Source organism: Salvia splendens, chromosome 7 (genome assembly GCF_004379255.2).
Source record: "Salvia splendens isolate huo1 chromosome 7, SspV2, whole genome shotgun sequence".
NCBI lineage: Eukaryota > Viridiplantae > Streptophyta > Magnoliopsida > Lamiales > Lamiaceae > Salvia > Salvia splendens.
Window position 1 is genome coordinate 35,171,927 of NC_056038.1, and position 18,394 is coordinate 35,190,320.

The 18,394-nt window shown below is 36.9% G+C and overlaps 3 protein-coding genes across 3 annotated transcripts; all 3 read left to right on the forward strand.

Moving 5' to 3' along the window:
- The first annotated feature begins 230 nt into the window (after positions 1-230).
- On the forward strand, positions 231-2,511 carry LOC121741537 (heat stress transcription factor A-4c-like). Its single transcript, XM_042134347.1, has 2 exons — positions 231-1,022; positions 1,336-2,511. Exons 1-2 carry the CDS (start codon positions 807-809, stop codon positions 2,287-2,289), a joined length of 1,170 nt encoding a protein of 389 aa, XP_041990281.1. The 5' UTR covers positions 231-806; the 3' UTR covers positions 2,290-2,511.
- Positions 2,512-3,287: 776 nt separating this feature from the next.
- LOC121742035 (probable sugar phosphate/phosphate translocator At1g06470) lies at positions 3,288-9,167 on the forward strand. Its single transcript, XM_042135052.1, has 13 exons — positions 3,288-3,505; positions 3,789-4,488; positions 4,613-4,779; positions 5,327-5,412; positions 6,246-6,295; positions 7,006-7,073; positions 7,168-7,268; positions 7,426-7,438; positions 7,610-7,794; positions 7,964-8,050; positions 8,191-8,285; positions 8,477-8,606; positions 8,884-9,167. The coding sequence occupies exons 2-12, from the start codon at positions 3,980-3,982 to the stop codon at positions 8,598-8,600; spliced, it is 1,485 nt and encodes a 494-aa protein (XP_041990986.1). The 5' UTR covers positions 3,288-3,505; positions 3,789-3,979; the 3' UTR covers positions 8,601-8,606; positions 8,884-9,167.
- Positions 9,168-15,917: 6,750 nt separating this feature from the next.
- Positions 15,918-18,394, forward strand: LOC121740794 (cytochrome P450 CYP72A219-like). The gene is made up of 5 exons (XM_042133424.1): positions 15,918-16,217; positions 16,313-16,527; positions 16,830-17,074; positions 17,235-17,619; positions 17,719-18,394. Exons 1-5 carry the CDS (start codon positions 15,944-15,946, stop codon positions 18,142-18,144), a joined length of 1,545 nt encoding a protein of 514 aa, XP_041989358.1. The 5' UTR covers positions 15,918-15,943; the 3' UTR covers positions 18,145-18,394.

The following is an 18,394-nucleotide window of genomic DNA, read 5'->3' on the forward strand; positions in this document are numbered from 1 at the left end:
CAGGTTAGGCCTTATTGGGTTGGGTCATTATCAGGTTGACCCGATAACGACCCAATCCGCACGATTTGCCAGCCCTATTTGAAATGTTATATATATTAAATAAGAACTGTTTTTATTTTAGTTTATTTTTAAAAATATTTAAAGAGAAACATTCTCTAGACTAGTGTTGTCAAAATTCGGAGTTTGATTCAGAAATGACTATTTATGACTGCGTCTCTGATCTCCGTCACCTCAATTCTCCTCAGTCCTCACCGGAGTTGAATTCAACGAATCAACAGCAATAAACAAATCAAAAGCAGCGCATCTTTGAATTTTCAACTGCATTTCCGAAAGGTTGTATAATAATTACAAATTAGAAAAAGAAAAAACTATGCAACTGAATGGATGTTTTGACTCAAGGTGCTGTTGAAAGCCTTGCATTTGATTACACGCCCAAATCGTCAAAATTTCAAATTTTGACCATGGCACCACAAATCTGCTTTCTCCATGTGTATTTATTCTTCTCACCTCTGGGTTTTGCTTTCTTTTTTCTTCAAGAATCCCGTGCTCTTCCAGTTTCCCTATTTTTCTTCATTTTTGTTATCCCTCAGTTTGCACAAGAAACAGAAATTTGAAAACCCCTTTTTCTATTCTTGAATTGTAAACTTTTTTAACTATGTAAATTAGAATTGTTTCTTGGCATTATATCATACACGTAGAGTGCTTCTAGAAGAAGGAAAAATATTTTGTATTTAGCTGGAACAGTGAGGATTTTGGGGTTTTTTTGGTATTGATTACTGTGAGATTGCAGAGAGAGAGAGGGAGGGATGGATGGAGCAAATGGTAGCTCTAGCTCACCGGCGCCATTTCTGCTGAAAACATATGAAATGGTGGATGATCATCTAACTAATGGTGTTGTATCGTGGAGTCGAACAGGTCTTAGTTTTGTGGTTTGGAATCCGCCTGAGTTTGCTGGTGATTTGTTGCCTAAGTATTTCAAGCACAACAATTTCTCCAGCTTCATCAGACAACTTAATACATATGTAAGCCTCTTCTTTTCTTTGTTCAATCATCTTTCAAGCTACCATGCTAGTTAATCTCATTGTGTTTGCTCAATCACTTGTAATTTGTGTTTTCTGTGTGTTTAGATACTTAAACTGATAAGACAAACCAGACAAATTGCAGATTTCATGATGATCAATGATTTTAATGACTTGTGATTTGTGTTTTGTGTGTTGTGTGTGTGTGTGTTGTGATTTGTGATTTGGTGTTTGGGGATTCAAGTGGTTTAGATGAAGTTCTTGTCTTGGTTAGAATGTTTGAGATGATCCGACTCGAGTTTCGTTCAACTTGTAGGGCTTTAGAAAGGTTGATCCGGAGCAGTGGGAGTTTGCGAATGAAGAGTTTATCCGCGGACAAAGGCATCTACTGAGTAACATCCGCAGGCGAAAGCCTATCCACAGCCATTCGGGCAATGGGAATGCAGTAACCGACTCAGAGAGGGAGGAGTATGAGAAGGAGATCGAAAAGTTGAAGCAAGAAAGAGTTTCCCTCGAGACAGAGGTGGAGAGTTATAGACAGAAGAACCAAGGATACGAGGACGAGCTGAGATCACTGGGGCAGACACTGCAGGGCATTGATCAAAGGCAACGACAGCTGGTAGATAGCTTGGCCCGTCTACTGCAGAGCCCGGGCTATGGCTCGGGTCTCATGGACCAGTCCGAATCCCCAAGCAAGAAGAGACGGCTGATGGCTCTGCGCTACTTGAGAGACGAAGCCAAGCTGATCAAAGAGGATCCCAGCCATTCATCACCTCTTCCAGTGTTGGACTTGAAACACCTTGAGAAACTGGACTCATCTCTAACTTTCTGGGAGACGTTCCTTCGCGAGATCAACCAAATCCCTCCAGAAAACGAGCCATCCTCGCCTATGGAATCTGATATCAACGCCCCACCTTGCACGCCTCCACAAGAGTGTTGTTCTGAATCTTTGGCTTATGTTACATCATCCATACGCATTGATTCTGAGTCGAGGCCTAACAAGCCATCAGGAGCCGACATGAACATAAGTCCGGATGCTAGGTCAGCTGAAGGGAGTGGGGCCATTCAGTCTGTGGCTGCTAATGATGTGTTCTGGCAGCAGTTTCTGACCGAGGCTCCTGCTTCGTCTATGGTGCAGGCGGAGCAGAGAGAGGGGTACGAAAGGACGACAAATCCTAGTAGATTTGCGGATGAACACAAGCCTTGGTGGACTGTGGATGGCCTTACAACACAACACACGGGGCATCTCTCTCAAGCCGAGAGGATCTGACACGGTTCTTTCGGAGTTTTGTAACTGTGTTAGAAGATGCCATGATGAAATACTATTAGATGATGCATTTGGTTTTCTTGTTCTAGATTTTTGTTATTTCACATGTTTTCTTTTGTGCATGATTTGATGAGGAGTATATCTTTGTCTATGTACAGTAAAACTATGCAGATTGCCTTGTCGAAGATTGAAGAAATGGTGTGTGAGCTGTGTTGGAATATTGAATTATTGACCATCAAAACCTAACTATAACATGAAATATTTTGGATATATTTATAAACCAACAACTATGGAGGGAATCTATACTATTGGTCAGTAAAAAAATGCCAATAGAAGCTTCGAAAAAAATATAAAATTCAAATAACATTCTCCTATTAATGTTGGTACAATGATAATGGACATTTCTTGTTTAGGTCTAACGTCATAAATTGAAGGTAAAAGAACATGAAAAATAGTCCAAATAAAACGCCCATTTAACGAAACACAAATTAAATATAGAAATTCAAATATACTAATTTTTGCAAAACCACGATACACCTCCAAGTCCAATCACCAAGTGGAGTGCAGGTTGGTAAAATATCCAAAATTCAAAAATTCGTTTTGTTATAAAACTGATTTGTTATAGAACTAATAATTTGCTTTATTTCCTATATGTCCATTATTATGTACTACTATTTCATTTTACTTAGACACAAATTTTAAGAAATACTATGAGTGAATGAAATGCAAATCATACTTTTACAATAAAATGTGTGTGAAATAAATTAATAAAATTTGAATTTTATTAATAAAAAATAGTAAAATTATAATGAGATATTTAATAAATGTATAAAAATAGAAAAATAAAACATAATTGGAGATATAGGAAGTATTTCTTCAAATATGTAAAATTAATGAGGGAAAAAATTTGTATCATCTTCCAAATATTATAATCTATCGACCATGGAATGATGGAGGGAGTATAATTTTGAAATATTTAGTTTTTGTTTTCAACTTTAGAGCATAGGTTTCGTAGAGTTGAAACATAAGTTCGTTACCAGCAAATATAAAGCAGTTTAACTGCCGACAGATATTCAATCACATTGCACCAAATTCAGAAAAAGCGAACTAACACACGCACAGATCCGATCGATCGATCCTTGAAAGTTGAAACCCACTCTCTATATCTCCCTATACCAAACGCCCAATTTCAGAAAGATCCAAAAAGTGAATAAATCGGGTAGGTTTTCGATCCATCTCTTATTGTCGTCGTTATTTCTGTGTGTTTCTAATTCCTGATCTTGATTTCCGTGGTCCAAATTTTCAATTTTTAGTTATGGGAATGGATTTGTTTGCCGGATTTGATTTTTGGTTAGTTGTTGCTTCCAATTTAAGTAAACAAAGTTTGGCGGTTTTTATATGTGCGGTGTTTGGTGTGATGATTGACTAGAGTTTGAATTTCTGGGACTCTCCTATTTTTTGGGGAAAATGTCTGATTAGTTTCTGTGTACTATTTTGTGTAGTTTTGTTTTAGCTGTCGGCGCAGAAATTTAACTCGGATTGATCTCTTGTTGTTTTTGTTGGGGGATTTGTTGGTTCTGAGGGTTTAAAGTGCTGCTTTATCAAAATCAGTTTGTGTTTGAAGAAGTGGGTGAAGCATTATGTTGTGTAGTGGTTAGTATTTAAATGGCTGGAAAAGAAAGTGGTGAAGGCAATGGTAGAGAGCGATTTGGGAAGTATTGAGGAAGGCAGAAGTGATGAGGTAACTGATAGTGTTAACAGAGTACGAATCAGGCGGGAACCTTCTTTCTCGGGTTGGTGTGATGAAGATGGAATCCCTCGATCAGCTCCATTGCATAATGAGGGAGTGAATGAAGAAGATTTTGATTTTGAGTTGCCTTTGGTTCAGCCGCAAGTATCAGACAAAGGAACTATAGACAGAGAAAGATTTTATTATAGTGAATCTCACCGCAGGATGGACCATAGTGGAAGCAATGGTGGTGTTTCCACTAATGGATTGAGAAATCAAAATGAGTATGTGCCTTTTGACGTTGAAAGTCGGCCTGATGCTGAAATATATTCCGGTAGCACCAATGGCCTTAATCATGTTGATTACAACGATACATCTAGGAAAAAGTTGGAGAACCCGGTTTCTGCTGCTGATGTGCTGAAGACATTGTTCTTTATACTGGTTTGGTACACGTTCAGTACATTTTTGACATTGTAAGTGTGCTCTTTATCATTTTTCTGATTGGTTTTGTGATTGCCTGGATTCTGGTTGCTGGTTCTCAAGTATGTCATTTAGCTGTTATTTATATTTGTCAATTTGTTTTTTTGACTGGATCAGGTACAATAAAACTTTATTAGGAGATGATATGGGGAAATTCCCTGCTCCGTTGTTAATGAATACCATCCATTTTTCAATGCAAGCTGTTTTGTCAAAGGGCATTACATGGTTTTGGTCGGACAGATTTCAACCCTCTGGTATGTCATGGAAGGATTACTTTGTGAGAGGTAGGACAAAGGTTCAGCGCTCATTTATTTTATAACTATGTATTACATGACTTCCACATGATTCATATAGTTAGTCAGCTAATTTTCCGGTCATATCTGTAATAGGCATATTGTTGTAGTGGCCTTGTTTTTTTTTTTGTGACCGAGGTTCCATATCTGCTAATCTTAGAGGTTTCATTTGTTCCTAAAGATAGTGATATAAGAGGTACTTTCTGGCAACTTGGTGTCCCATTTTGAATTTTTGATATTTCATCTCATTAGGTTTGGCTCAACATTTCATCTATGTTATCTTGAACAGCACTTTAATATCTTCCAACCGGTGGATTATGTTCTGAAATAGGTTTGGGTAGATGTAGAAATAAAACTAAGATTTAGTTGATTGTTGATCCAAATGCAAAAAGAAGTTAATGGTCTGTTTTCATTCACCTAAATTTGATGAATAAATCTTTACAAAAGTAACAATTTAATTTATTCATCATTATCTATTTCGCTAGTATCATTAACTTCTCTGACAACTAATGCTACAGATGGCCTTTGCCTTTCACAGTTGTACCGACAGCTCTCAGCACTGCACTGGATATAAATCTGAGTAACCTATCTCTGGTTTTCATCTCTGTTACATTTGCCACCATGGTGAGTCTTCTCTATCAGATCTATTAATTATACTCCCTCCGTACCTTAAATCATTTCTCATTTCTTTCCGGCGCTGATTTTAATAAATGTTGGCTAAGTGTGTACATAAGTGGAAAAAGGAGCCCACATTTATTGTAGGGGAAATGTATTTTATCGTAAATGTTATGTAAGTGTGTAGTTCATGCTTGGTATTTATGTAAATAAGTTGATATAGTAGGAGCATAAGTGGCGAGGTAGTTACCAAAACCGTGCAATGTTTTGGGGGATAGATTAAAATGGAAAAATGGAGAACTGACACATGAAGTGAGTGATAGTAGTCAAATTTGGCTCAAGCATGAAGAGTTCCCAAACCAAATTTGATATGTTGGTCTTTATGCAGCTATTTATAGAATATCATACTTGAGAACTCATAAACAAGACCTTGTTGTGTAGCCTTGACATGAGTATTTTAACAAGGCGAGACACCATAAAACCCGTGGCTATCATGTGTGCAGGACTAAATGAAACCTAAAACTGCGTGAAATGAGCTATACTGAGACTCATCAGTAAAAATAGGAAATACGAACGTAAGGTTGCAAGTCCTGGTGGTTTCTTTCTACATGCTATTCAGGATTATTGATTTTTCTTTGCTTTGCTAATATAAGTTACTAATGTGGACATAGTTTAAGCTTAGAACAGAAGGCTGTATAGGCTTGACTTTACATTCTGAAACATAGATTAAAACATGTGTCCTGACTTACCTTGGACTCTTGTAGACATTATTCTCAATATAGGATATTTTACTCCCTCTTGGGAATGCTTAGATAACGAAATTATTATTTCCTTTCTTGCAGTGTAAATCTGCAGCACCAATATTTCTCCTTCTTTTTGCCTTTGCTTTCAGGTATTTTTCCATAAACTAGCCTGCTTGCTTTACATCACCATGTACCATAAGCCTTTCTAAGAACATTTATTTGAACTGAAATGGGTTTCTCTCTCTGAAACCCACTTATCTTCTCCGGCACCATATGCAGCCTCATTCAGTTTCGACTAAAGTTGTTGTTATGAATCTGACATAGTGTTTAAGTAATACTTAGGGGTCGAAATTGCAGCATTTTTCAAGGTTAATTTGCAAAGTTTAGATAAGGTCAGTTAATAACTCACTTAATGTTCTCTAAATATGGTTATATTTTGCAATATATGCTACTTACTCTTGCTGATGAGATCACTCTGGTTTAAATCGCTAATTTTTGTAACATTAGTTCACTCATTTTGATTTTGAAATCCTTGGGAACTTTTACGAACACATAGTGAATATTCAAAATTAGTCAGCCCTTTGCAGGATATAATAAAATACATGGAAGAAGGGACTAGCCCAGGACCATGCGATTTAGATCGTATAGTAGCAGCAAAATATATTCTTGTTTAACTAACCCGGAAGATCTTGCCATTAATTTTTGTGTCTTACTACTGATTCGAAAATTTGCTATTATTCATATCACTCTAATTTCTTATTTTTCATGGGAAATCCGGGAATATTATTTTTTGGCTGTAAACTGCATAGTATAATTTAGTAATGAACTGACTTTTGACTTGAAAATTGTTTTTCTCAAGGTTGGAGTCACCGAGCTTTAAGCTGCTTGGCATCATGACTGTCATTTCTGCGGGGGTACTATTAACGGGTGAGATGATTTGTGACATCCTTCCTGAGTATTAGAATCAAGATAAAGATAGCCTTAATCATTTGTACCTCGAACTCTTTGTACCGTAATGCAGTTGCAAGAGAGGCAGAATTTGAGTTTTGGGGTTTCATATTTGTTATGCTTGCTGCTGTCATGTCTGGGTTTCGCTGGACAATGACACAAATTCTCCTCCAGGTATAAGCTGGATTATACCTTAGTCAACTAATTAAATTTTTGGTCTCTGAATATTTTTTTCTTGTTTCTGTTATATTATCTTTATATCCTCTCATGGATGTGTCCTTTCTTTTGTTTTTAATGATTGGTACATGATGATATCGAAACTGGAATGAAGAAAGAAACCTATGGTAAGTGATCATATAACTCTCTCGACAACATGTAAACTTTAGTAAGAAGGATACAACGTGCAGTTATTTGTGCTCAAATACTTGTTGGCATAAGTAAATCACGAACTCTCATTTTCTAATCAGCATTGACTTTGGTTTGTGACGCTGTTCCACCTTTCGTATCTTTTCTAGGTCTTAAAAATCCACTTACTTTGATGAGCTATGTGACCCCTGTAATGGCAATTGCAACTGGTCTTCTTTCTTTAATGCTCGATCCATGGCATGAGTTCAGAAAGAGCGATTACTTCAATAGCTCATCACATATTCTGAGAAGTAGTTTGCTGATGTTGTTCGGTGGCACCCTAGCTTTCTTCATGGTAAAATCTCTTTCCCAGTAATTTTATCTTTTCCATATATTGTTTATTTTCCTATGAAAAGCCTATTCTCTTGCTTGGCATCATTTACAGGAGTCGACGCCCATTTTCCTTAAAGTTATGTGTGCTTCAGTTTGAATCTTTTTCTGACAAACGCTTGATACTATTGCAGGTACTAACGGAATATATTCTTGTGTCGGTTACAAGTGCAGTAACAGTAACAATAGCAGGGGTCGTGAAGGAAGCTGTTACTATTTTGGTATAAGAGATTACCTTACTATTTATGTCCTACGTTTCGGTAGAAACTACTAATGTGATAATTTATTTGGCTATTATATGATTCGATGACATTCGATAGTGGAGAGTTTCTTACACATGTTTTTATTGACTCTTTTTCAGGTGGCCGTGCTGTATTTCCATGACCAGTTCACCTGGATGAAAGGGCTCGGCCTTCTGACGATAATGGTCGGTGTCAGTTTGTTTAACTGGTACAAGTAAGTAATCACAATTTCACTCCATATCCCCCAATTTCCTGTTCTAGCTCAGTGACATGTCTGGATTTGCAATTGCTGATTTGTTGTAAACGATTTTCCTCCAAATTTGGTTGCTGTTGAGTGTTGTCTCCTTCACCGATTCATGATTTATGGGACTCTTAACTAACTATTTGATTTTGTTTGCCTATCAGATACGATAAGTTACAGAAGGGAGAGAAATCTATCGAGTCACCAACAGATAATGCAGCCTCAAAATACGCTATCCTCGATGAGATGGATGAGGAAGAAGATAGCCCTTTAAATCCGAATCATTGAACTCGAGTAAGCTCGTTACTGATTTCTCAAATAAGTAGGATTCATTCTTGATGATTTTTAGCATGCTACTTTTAACGCAGTGCACTTTCAACGTTGGAATCATTCTAGATAGGTTACTGAAAATGCTGTTCTCTCTCTTTTTTTGTCTGTGATCCATCGTTGATGTTTAGCCCTTTAAATGATCGTTTCTCGCGTAATTCTAGAAGTGTTAAAATTAGGATATACTATTCCATCCCCTTTCTTTCATGGTGGAGAAGTAGGAATTTATCTTTGATTGTGGCAGGTCGAACGAATCAAGCCCTCGTGTTGTGAGCGTTGGATTTTCTTACGGGTCGTACATCGTTGATTCAATTCTAGGAAGGATCAGACGTTTGGAATACTGGATTTTTTGGTGATTTATCTCTGAATCAAGATCGTTACCGCAAAAGAGTGTAAAGTTTAAACAAATTTTTACCATAAGATAGCAGCTTACCATATTCATCATATTTTGTTGGTCTTCAGCTTCTGGTTGTATTCTATCTTGTATAACTACAACTTTTTATCAATATTCAAAGAATTATCAGCCAAGAGTACTTTTTTTTTCTTGATTTGATATTGAAATACTGTTAAGATTAAGCTCGAGTCTTACTCTTTCCTTCCATTTTCTTGAGAGAATAACTGTGTATTTTTTCATTTCGTTTTCAAATTACTTGTCGGGTGTTGAAGCAATTTCAACTTTATATAATCAATTGAGTGTTGTTTTTTATATTTTCAGAAAATTAAATTAATTTTTAATTATATATTCTTAATTTTAAAAACAGCTCATTCATTTAATTAATTTAAATTTATTAAAATAGAAAATTATACATAAAAAATAAGATAAAATTTATATATATATATATATATAGGGTCATGATCTATGGCAAACACATCTTAACCATATAACTAGAGAGCAAATAATAGCCACAAGATCAAAAAAATCAAGGGCTAGTATTAATTTTTGAATTTAATGAGATATTAGTTCCCTCAATCACAAATTTACTCCACAATAATAAGGCGGGGGTATAATGGTCATTGCACATCCAAAATTAGATTACATCATTGGCATTTGAAAAAGAAACCGCATTCTTCTCTTCTCCTTCTCTTCCTTCTTCTGCAAAATAGTTCTCAGCTCTCCTACCGCCGATTCGTCCGATTGAAGAGGAATTCGATTGGAAATTATCAATATTTTCGCGATTCAAGTGACTCTCTTTCCCCGACGAAGGAATCTGCATCGGTGTCTCCAATCATCACTCTTCCAGCGGCCAACAACACCGCCACCGTCAACAAGGCGGCGGCGGCGCTCCGGAAGGAGCTCATCGCGGTGATCAAGGAGAAGAAGGAGGCGATGGCCAAGGGCGGGCTGCTCTACGACATCTTGTCGCACATGATCGTGGCATCTGACCCCGAGCGGGAACACACAGATCTATGATATAATTTATCCTGCATTTCCCAATTTATCTTCTGTTTTTCTTAGTTTTGATTTCCTTTAATTAGGGAATTAACATTAGGTGATAAGCTATCGTTGCAATTTTTATGATGGGATGTAGTGTAGTATTTGAATTTTGTGAGATTTTAGCTATGCATTTCAGATGTAGCCCCTTTCTGTTTCTTCTTGCTCTGATCTAATTATAATATCAATGTTGAATTGTCCCAAAAATAATCATGCTAAGAGTGAAGAGTGAAGTAAAATCATGCTAAGAGTGATGTGTTTTGTAAACAAGAGTGAAGTAAAATCAGAACAAGAGTGATGTGTTTTGTGAACAAGAGTGAAGTAAAATCAGAACAAGAGTGAAGTGAAATCAGAACAAGAGTGATGTGTTTTGTGAACAAGAGTGAAGTGAAATCAGAACAAGAGTGATGTGTTTTGTGAACAAGAGTGAAGTGAAATCAGAACAAGAGTGATGTGTTTTGTGAACAAGAGTGAAGTAAAATCAGAACAAGAGTGAAGTGAAATCAGAACAAGAGTGATGTGTTTTGTGAACAAGAGTGAAGTGAAATCAGAACAAGAGTGATGTGTTTTGTGAACAAGAGTGAAGTGAAATCAGAACAAGAGTGATGTGTTTTGTGAACAAGAGTGAAGTAAAATCAGAACAAGAGTGAAGTGAAATCAGAACAAGAGTGATGTGTTTTGTGAACAAGAGTGAAGTGAAATCAGAACAAGAGTGATGTGTTTTGTGAACAAGAGTGAAGTAAAATCAGAACAAGAGTGAAGTGAAATCAGAACAAGAGTGATGTGTTTTGTGAACAAGAGTGAAGTGAAATCAGAACAAGAGTGATGTGTTTTGTGAACAAGAGTGAAGTGAAATCAGAACAAGAGTGATGTGTTTTGTGAACAAGAGTGAAGTAAAATCAGAACAAGAGTGATGTTTTGTAAACAAGAGTGAAGTAAAATCACAAGATACATCAGTAACATTAAACGTAGACGGAAACTAACTATATCGAAGACGAATCTTAGAGCCTACAGCCACCGCGCCCCGCTCTTGTTCCGAAACTCCGCTTCTCTTCTACGGCAGCTCATCGTTGCGTCTCCTTACCCGCCGACGCTGATTCCGGTGAGTCCGACGTAGAGGTAGGTTTTGATTTGGGGTTTTTTCAGCATTGGCGCGACGATTGAATCCGCCAACAGCCCCTCCGCCCCGATCGCCTTTGCCAGCTCCCCCACCGCCGCCAGTATCCTCTCCGGCGCCACCCCCAGCTCAGAATTACGATTTGGAAGAAGAAAGGATCGCAGATTTGGAAGATTTCGCGTAATTTGATCGCATGTTTTAATTCAGAAAGTAATTTCCAAAATTACCCTCAGCATATTTTCTATAATTAAAATAAATAATATTTGTTCCATTAAGATGTGTGGCTGAGATTTGTTCTCTAGTTATACACTTAAGGGCGAAGGGCGGTTGGTGGCGAAGGGCGGTTGGTGGTGGGAGAAGGTATGGAGAGGAGTGAGGACGGTTTATTTCATGGTGGCGATGGTTTCGTCGCTGGTGGTGGTGGCGTTGCCGGTGGTGGTAGCGATCGAAAATTGGGTATAGGACTGGTGGTCGCCGAGAATTCCAAATTTTGGGTGAATTGGATTTGTGATGATGTTGTGCTTAGTGAAAGAAAATTTCAGAGAAGTGGTGCAATTGGGAGAAAGAATGATGTGGAGTATGAAGATGAATTTCTGATTTTAAAAAAATATCAGAAGGAAGTGGATTGGTGTTCTTGGAAGGAGACATGGATGTGAGAATAGGCTATTGTTGTGGAGCGGTGGACTCCTATTTGAGATCGAGTCACTGAACTTGAAACTATAACCTCTTGATTTGTCGATGGAGAACTCGATGAATGCTCGGATTTAGAGGATCTCTCCCTCCTATTTAATTCATCAAAAATGTAAATTTAATTTCTTTACAAATGAAATTGTTTGATGAGTACATTTTATATTAATTACTTTTTTTTATAAATGTGGATTAATTACCTTTAAATAATCTAAAGTGATTATAACTCTTCTCAAACTTAAATCTATTTCGAAAAAAATCATTTTGGGAAAATAAATAATGAGATCCGAAATTGAAAATTGAGGCAATTAATTTGGAAAAGGTGGATTATGTGAAATTTTAATTTTACTTATACTTCACTATTGTTAACAAAACACATCACTCTTGTTTACAAAACACTTCACTCTTGTTCAGAAAACACTTCACTCTTGTTCACAAAACACATCACTCTTATTCTGATTTTACTTCACTCTTGTTCACAAAACACATCACTCTTATTCTGATTTTACTTCACTCTTGTTCACAAAACACTTCACTCTTGTTCAGAAAACACTTCACTCTTGTTCACAAAACACATCACTCTTATTCTGATTTTACTCTTGTTCACAAAACACATCACTCTTATTCTGATTTTACTTCACTCTTGTTCACAAAACACTTCACTCTTGTTCAGAAAACACTTCACTTTTGTTTACAAAACACATCACTCGTATTCTGATTTTACATCACTCTTATTTACAAAACACATCACTCTTATTCCGATTTTACTTCACTCTTGTTTACAAAACAAATCACTCTTTTACTTCACTCCATCACTCTTATTGTTAATTTACTTCACTCTTGTTTACAAAACACGTCACTCTTATTGTGATTTTACTTCACTCTTGTTTACAAAACACATCACTCTTATTCCGATTTTACTTCACTCTTGTTTACAAAACACATCACTCTTATTCTGATTTTACTTCACTCTTGTTTACAAAACACATCACTCTTATTCCGATTTTACTTCACTCTTGTTTACAAAACACATCACTCTTATTCTAATTTTAGTTCACTCTTGTTTACAAAGCACATCACTCTTATTCTGATTTTACTTCACTTTTATTTACAAAACACATCACTCTTACCATGATTTTACTTCACTCTTGTTTACAAAACACATCACTCTTAACATGATTTTACTTCACTCTTGTTTACAAAACACATCACTCTTAGCATGATTTTACTTCACTCTTGTTTACAAAACACATCACTCTTAGCATGATTTTACTTCACTCTTGTTTACAAAACACATAACTCTTAACATGAATTTACTTCACTGTTGTTTACAAAACACATCACTATTAACATGAAATCACCAATAGGCTGATACAAGGTTTCACTTGTTTTTATCATAGGGCAGACAAATTCATGCTTATTCTGATTGACCTTAAAAAACACATGACTCTTCTGAGATTGATCATTTATCACAATAGGGAATAAGCTAAGCAGCGCAAGTGTGCATCATATTTTACACACACACGCAACCTTCCTCCTCCCCTTCCTCTCTCTTCCTCTTCCCGTTGCTCTTTATCACCAGCGTGTTTTCCTCCTCTACCGTCACCTGCAGCAATTCCGCACCAATTTCATAAATACCTTCAGCTCGAGCGAGCTATTTCGCATCAATTTCATGAATTCCTAAAGAAATTTCGTTTCAATCAAGCAACAAAGCTTAATTTCTGGTGAATTTCCAGAACAGAGAAGAGGAGAAGAGAGAAGAGTAATTGCGGTTCTTTTTCAAATGAATTCAATTTGCCGGTGAAATCTAATTTTGGCTATGCAATGACTATTATACCCCCGCCTTGTTAGTGTGGAGTAAATTTGTGATTGAGGGAACTAATTTCTCCTTAAATTTGAAAATTACATATTTTAATACTAGCCCTTGATTTTCTTGATCTTGTGGCTATGATTTGTTCTCTAGTTATTTGGTTAAGGGGTGTTTGCCATAGATCACTACCCTATATATATATAGGGACGTATTCATTTCCTTTTTCTATATTTCCTCCTTTTTTCTTCTTAATATCAGCCATTAGATTAGAGAAATGGACGGTCAAGATCAACATTAGATAATTAATCTCGTGTTGCATTATTTGTCCTATTTTGTGCATTATGAGGGTACAATAGTAATCTAATAATGGCTGGAAACCGCTACGAATAATGCACCACATGGTCACGAGTAATGCATATAATTGCCTATATAATGCACAATATGTGAACTGCAATGCATACGAACAAGATGTGTTGTGTTATAATGTTTGACACACGTTTCTTGTTTCCCCTAAGGGTTTAATAAGCTTAGGGGCTAGGGTATAGTACGTAGACATGTATGTAATCTTCACATGGTAACGAGTAATGGATATAATTGACTATATAATGCACAATTTGTGAACTGCAATGCATACGAACAAGATGTGATGTGTTATGATGTTTGACACACGTTTCTTGTTTCCCCTAAGGCTTTAATAAGCTTAGGGGCTAGGGTATAGTACGTACGCATTAATAACAAATTATAAAACGATACGAATAATTCACCAAATTGTCACGAGTAATGGATGTTATTAACTATATAATGCACAATATGTGAACTGCAATGCATACGAATAAGATGTACCATGTTATGATGTTTGACACACGTTTCTTGTTTCCCCTAAGGGTTTAATAAGCTTAGGGGCTAGGGTATAGTACGTAGACATTACTAAATGCACGTATGTAATCTTCAATCCGTTGATTAACCCATATACACAATACCTCTAATAATGCATAATATACTGAGATAATGACAATTAACAACTACATAATGCACTACCTAAACCAAATAATGCACATACGTATATTCCAATAACAACAATTTGTTAGTAATGTCTACGTACTGTACCCTAGCCCCTAAGCTTATTAAACCCTTAGGGGAAACAAGAAACGTGTGTCAAACATCATAACATGGTACATCTTGTTCGTATGCATTGCAGTTCACATATTGTGCATTATATAGTTAATAACATCCATTACTCGTGACAATTTGGTGAATTATTCGTATCGTTTTATAATTTGTTATTAATGCGTACGTACTATACCCTAGCCCCTAAGCTTATTAAACCCTTAGGGGAAACAAGAAACGTGTGTCAAACATCATAACACAGCACATCTTGTTCGTATGCATTGCAGTTCACAAATTGTGCATTATATAGTCAATTATATCCATTACTCGTTACCATGTGAAGATTACATACGTGTCTACGTACTATACCCTAGCCCCTAAGCTTATTAAACCCTTAGGGGAAACAAGAAACTTGTGTCCAAACATCATAACATGGTACATCTTATTCGTATGCATTGCAGTTCACATATTGTGCATTATATAGTCAATTATATGCATTACTCGTGACCATGTGGTGCATTATTCGCAGATACCAAAATGTGGCAGTTACTTTTCCGTCAAATGTCAATAATAACCCTGTAATGCATACAACCACCTTCTATAATGCAACACGGAACCAGTTTTATAGAATCAATCTGATCCGTTGATGCCTTAGATCTAATGCGTAATATTAAAAAGGAAAAAGGATCTAAGATGTGAAAAGGAGAATAACGCTCCCCTATATATATATATATATATATATATATATATATATATATTAATGTTATGCTACATACGTTACATGAGCATCATTCATGAGCGTTGCATTGATCTAGTCTAGTTCACGTTATAATTATTATATTTTATTTTATATATTTAGTTATTTTAATACCTTGCATTTTTTTTATTATTGACAGTAGTAATTTTACGAATTCCATAAAATTCCAATTTTGCTATGACCATATTCATGTCACGTCATTTCTAGAGCCTTTGTCCTTGATGCTGAAGTAATTTGCTATTCTTAATCTCTGATTTTACTTCGTCAATTCTTCTTTGTCGACTAACATAGCAACGAAAATTCAAACTCTCCCACTCATATAACAACGATAGCTCCATTTTTTCATTCCACCAAAATTTTCACAACTTTCTACACAAATTAAAAAAAAAAAACAATGAATCCACTCTACATTTTACTAGCAATTCCTTGTATTGTTGTATCATCAATATATGCATGGAAGTTCCTCAACTGGGCATGGTTTACCCCGAAAAAGCTCGAGAAATCCCTCCGGCAGCAAGGCTTCATCGGCAATCCTTACAAATTCTTGCTAGGAGACTTGAACGAGATCACGAAGATGGACAAAGAGGCGCTCTCGAAGCCCATCTCCTTCTCCGATGATTTCCTTCCTCGGATCATGCCCTTCGTGCACAAAACCCTCGCTAACCACGGTACATATGGGCTTCTGCACAACGATTAGCATAAAATACTGAAAATTCGAGGATGTTATATTGATATATATATTGACTTGATGTTAAAATTTCAGGTAAGAACTCTTTAGTTTGGTTTGGAACTGATCCTACCGTGTTTATATGGGATCACGACAAGATCCGAGAGATTATGTCGAAACCTCTGGTCTTCCGGAAGCCGAGTAATCCGGCAGGCGAGACCTTGGCGAGAGGATTAGTGAGCTACGAGGGCGATAAATGGGCTAAGCATAGGAGATTGATCAATCCGGCATTTCGTCTTGAAAAAATAAAGGTGATCTTTTGAGGTTCAACGTGCGTTTTTAGACTAAAGTCCATTTTGGTCCTTTACGTATGATTATATATATTTTTTAATTTAAGTCGTAAACATTATGTTCGTGTTGTATTGTATAAGTCCTGTACAATATGATTCAAGTCAATCTTTCGTTGTGAAAAGTTCAATTTAATCATGTTGTACAAGATACAAACGACACGAACATATTATTTAATTAGGAGTTAAATAAAGGGCCAAAAATGAACTTAACTCGTTTTTTTGTTGGTACCAACAGTTTTTTGAAGGTAAAACTATTGATGCAGAAAATGCCTACATCATTTTACATGAGCTGTTGTGACATGTTGAGTGAATGGGAGAAGATGGTACCGAGCGATGGAGCGTTCGAGTTAGATGTATGGCCTTTTCTCGAAACCTTAACGAGCGATGCTATTTCACGCACTGCGTTTGGCAGTAGCTACGAACAAGGAAGGAAGATATTCGAGCTTCAGAAAGAGCTAGCCGGCCTTCTCCTCAAGTCGACTATTTCGTTTTTCATCCCCGGATTTAGGTACTAGTCTCTTGGCCTCGATTCTTAATAGGCTAGTATTTTGAGATGAGTTAAACGAGCTTTTTTCTTTAGATAAGACAGTGTTTGGATGAGTTCTCTTTTTTGGTCCGTAAACAAAGACGAGCATCTCTCATGCGTTGTTTGTGCATTTGAACCGCAGGTACTTGCCAACGAGGACGAACAGAAGGATGAGCCACATCAAGAACGAAGTCGAGTCACTCTTGCTTGATTTGATCAATAAAAGAATGAAAGCAATTGAAGCAGGGGAAGTCATCAGTGATAACTTATTGGACATGTTGCTTGAGTCCAATTTCAAGGAAATGCAACAAATTGGTAATAAGTTTGGGATGAGTTTGCAAGATGTGGTTGAAGAGTGCAAGCTTTTCTACATTGCCGGGCAGGAGACAACCGCAGCCTTGCTCGTGTGGACGATGATCCTACTTAGCAAGCACTCAGATTGGCAGGCCCGTGCAAGGGAGGAGATTCGTGGCGCCTTTGAAGGCGGACGACAGCCGGATTTTGAAGGGCTAAATGGCCTCAAAGTTGTAAGTATTGGCAAATGATGCTAAATAGAAATAATAATTAAATATTTCTCATCAGTGTAAAGAGAGAACTGAAATAACTCTGGTGTGAATTCTGTGTAGGTAACAATGATTCTTGACGAGGTTCTGAGGCTTTACACTCCGGTTTTCATGGTTGTTCGGAAAACACACAAGGAAACTGTGATTGGGGATTGGAGAGTACCGGCCGGAGTGAACCTCATACTCCCGTCACTTGAGGTGCACCACGACCGGGGAATATGGGGCGATGACGCGAAGGAGTTCAAGCCAGAGCGGTTTAGTGAGGGAGTTTTGAAGGCAACGGGTGGGCGGCTCACGTATTTCCCTTTCGGGTGGGGGCCCCGGATGTGCATCGGGCAGAACTTCGCTATGTTAGAAGCCAAAATGGCCCTAGCAATGATGTTGCAACGTTACTCGTTCGAGCTTTCGCCCTCGTATTCGCATGCACCTACCTCGGTGCTATTTCTTCAACCACAACATGGCGCACACTTAGTTGTGCGCAGATTGTAGTGTTAGATTTACGGAAGTTAGGTACAAAAATATTTATTTGATTTCCTTTTAACACAAAAATATTTCATAAGTATTTATTTTAATATCTCAAGATCTCATAGGTGTGTCATAAGGTAAAGTTAAAATCTTCATATCTTATTTTCTTTGAGTCTGAACTTTGATCATTATAAGTACCTTTCTTAGTATTAAGTAAACATTTCCAAGTTCATGTATGTAGTAGAAAATGGATATGAAGCATTCTTATTGTAAG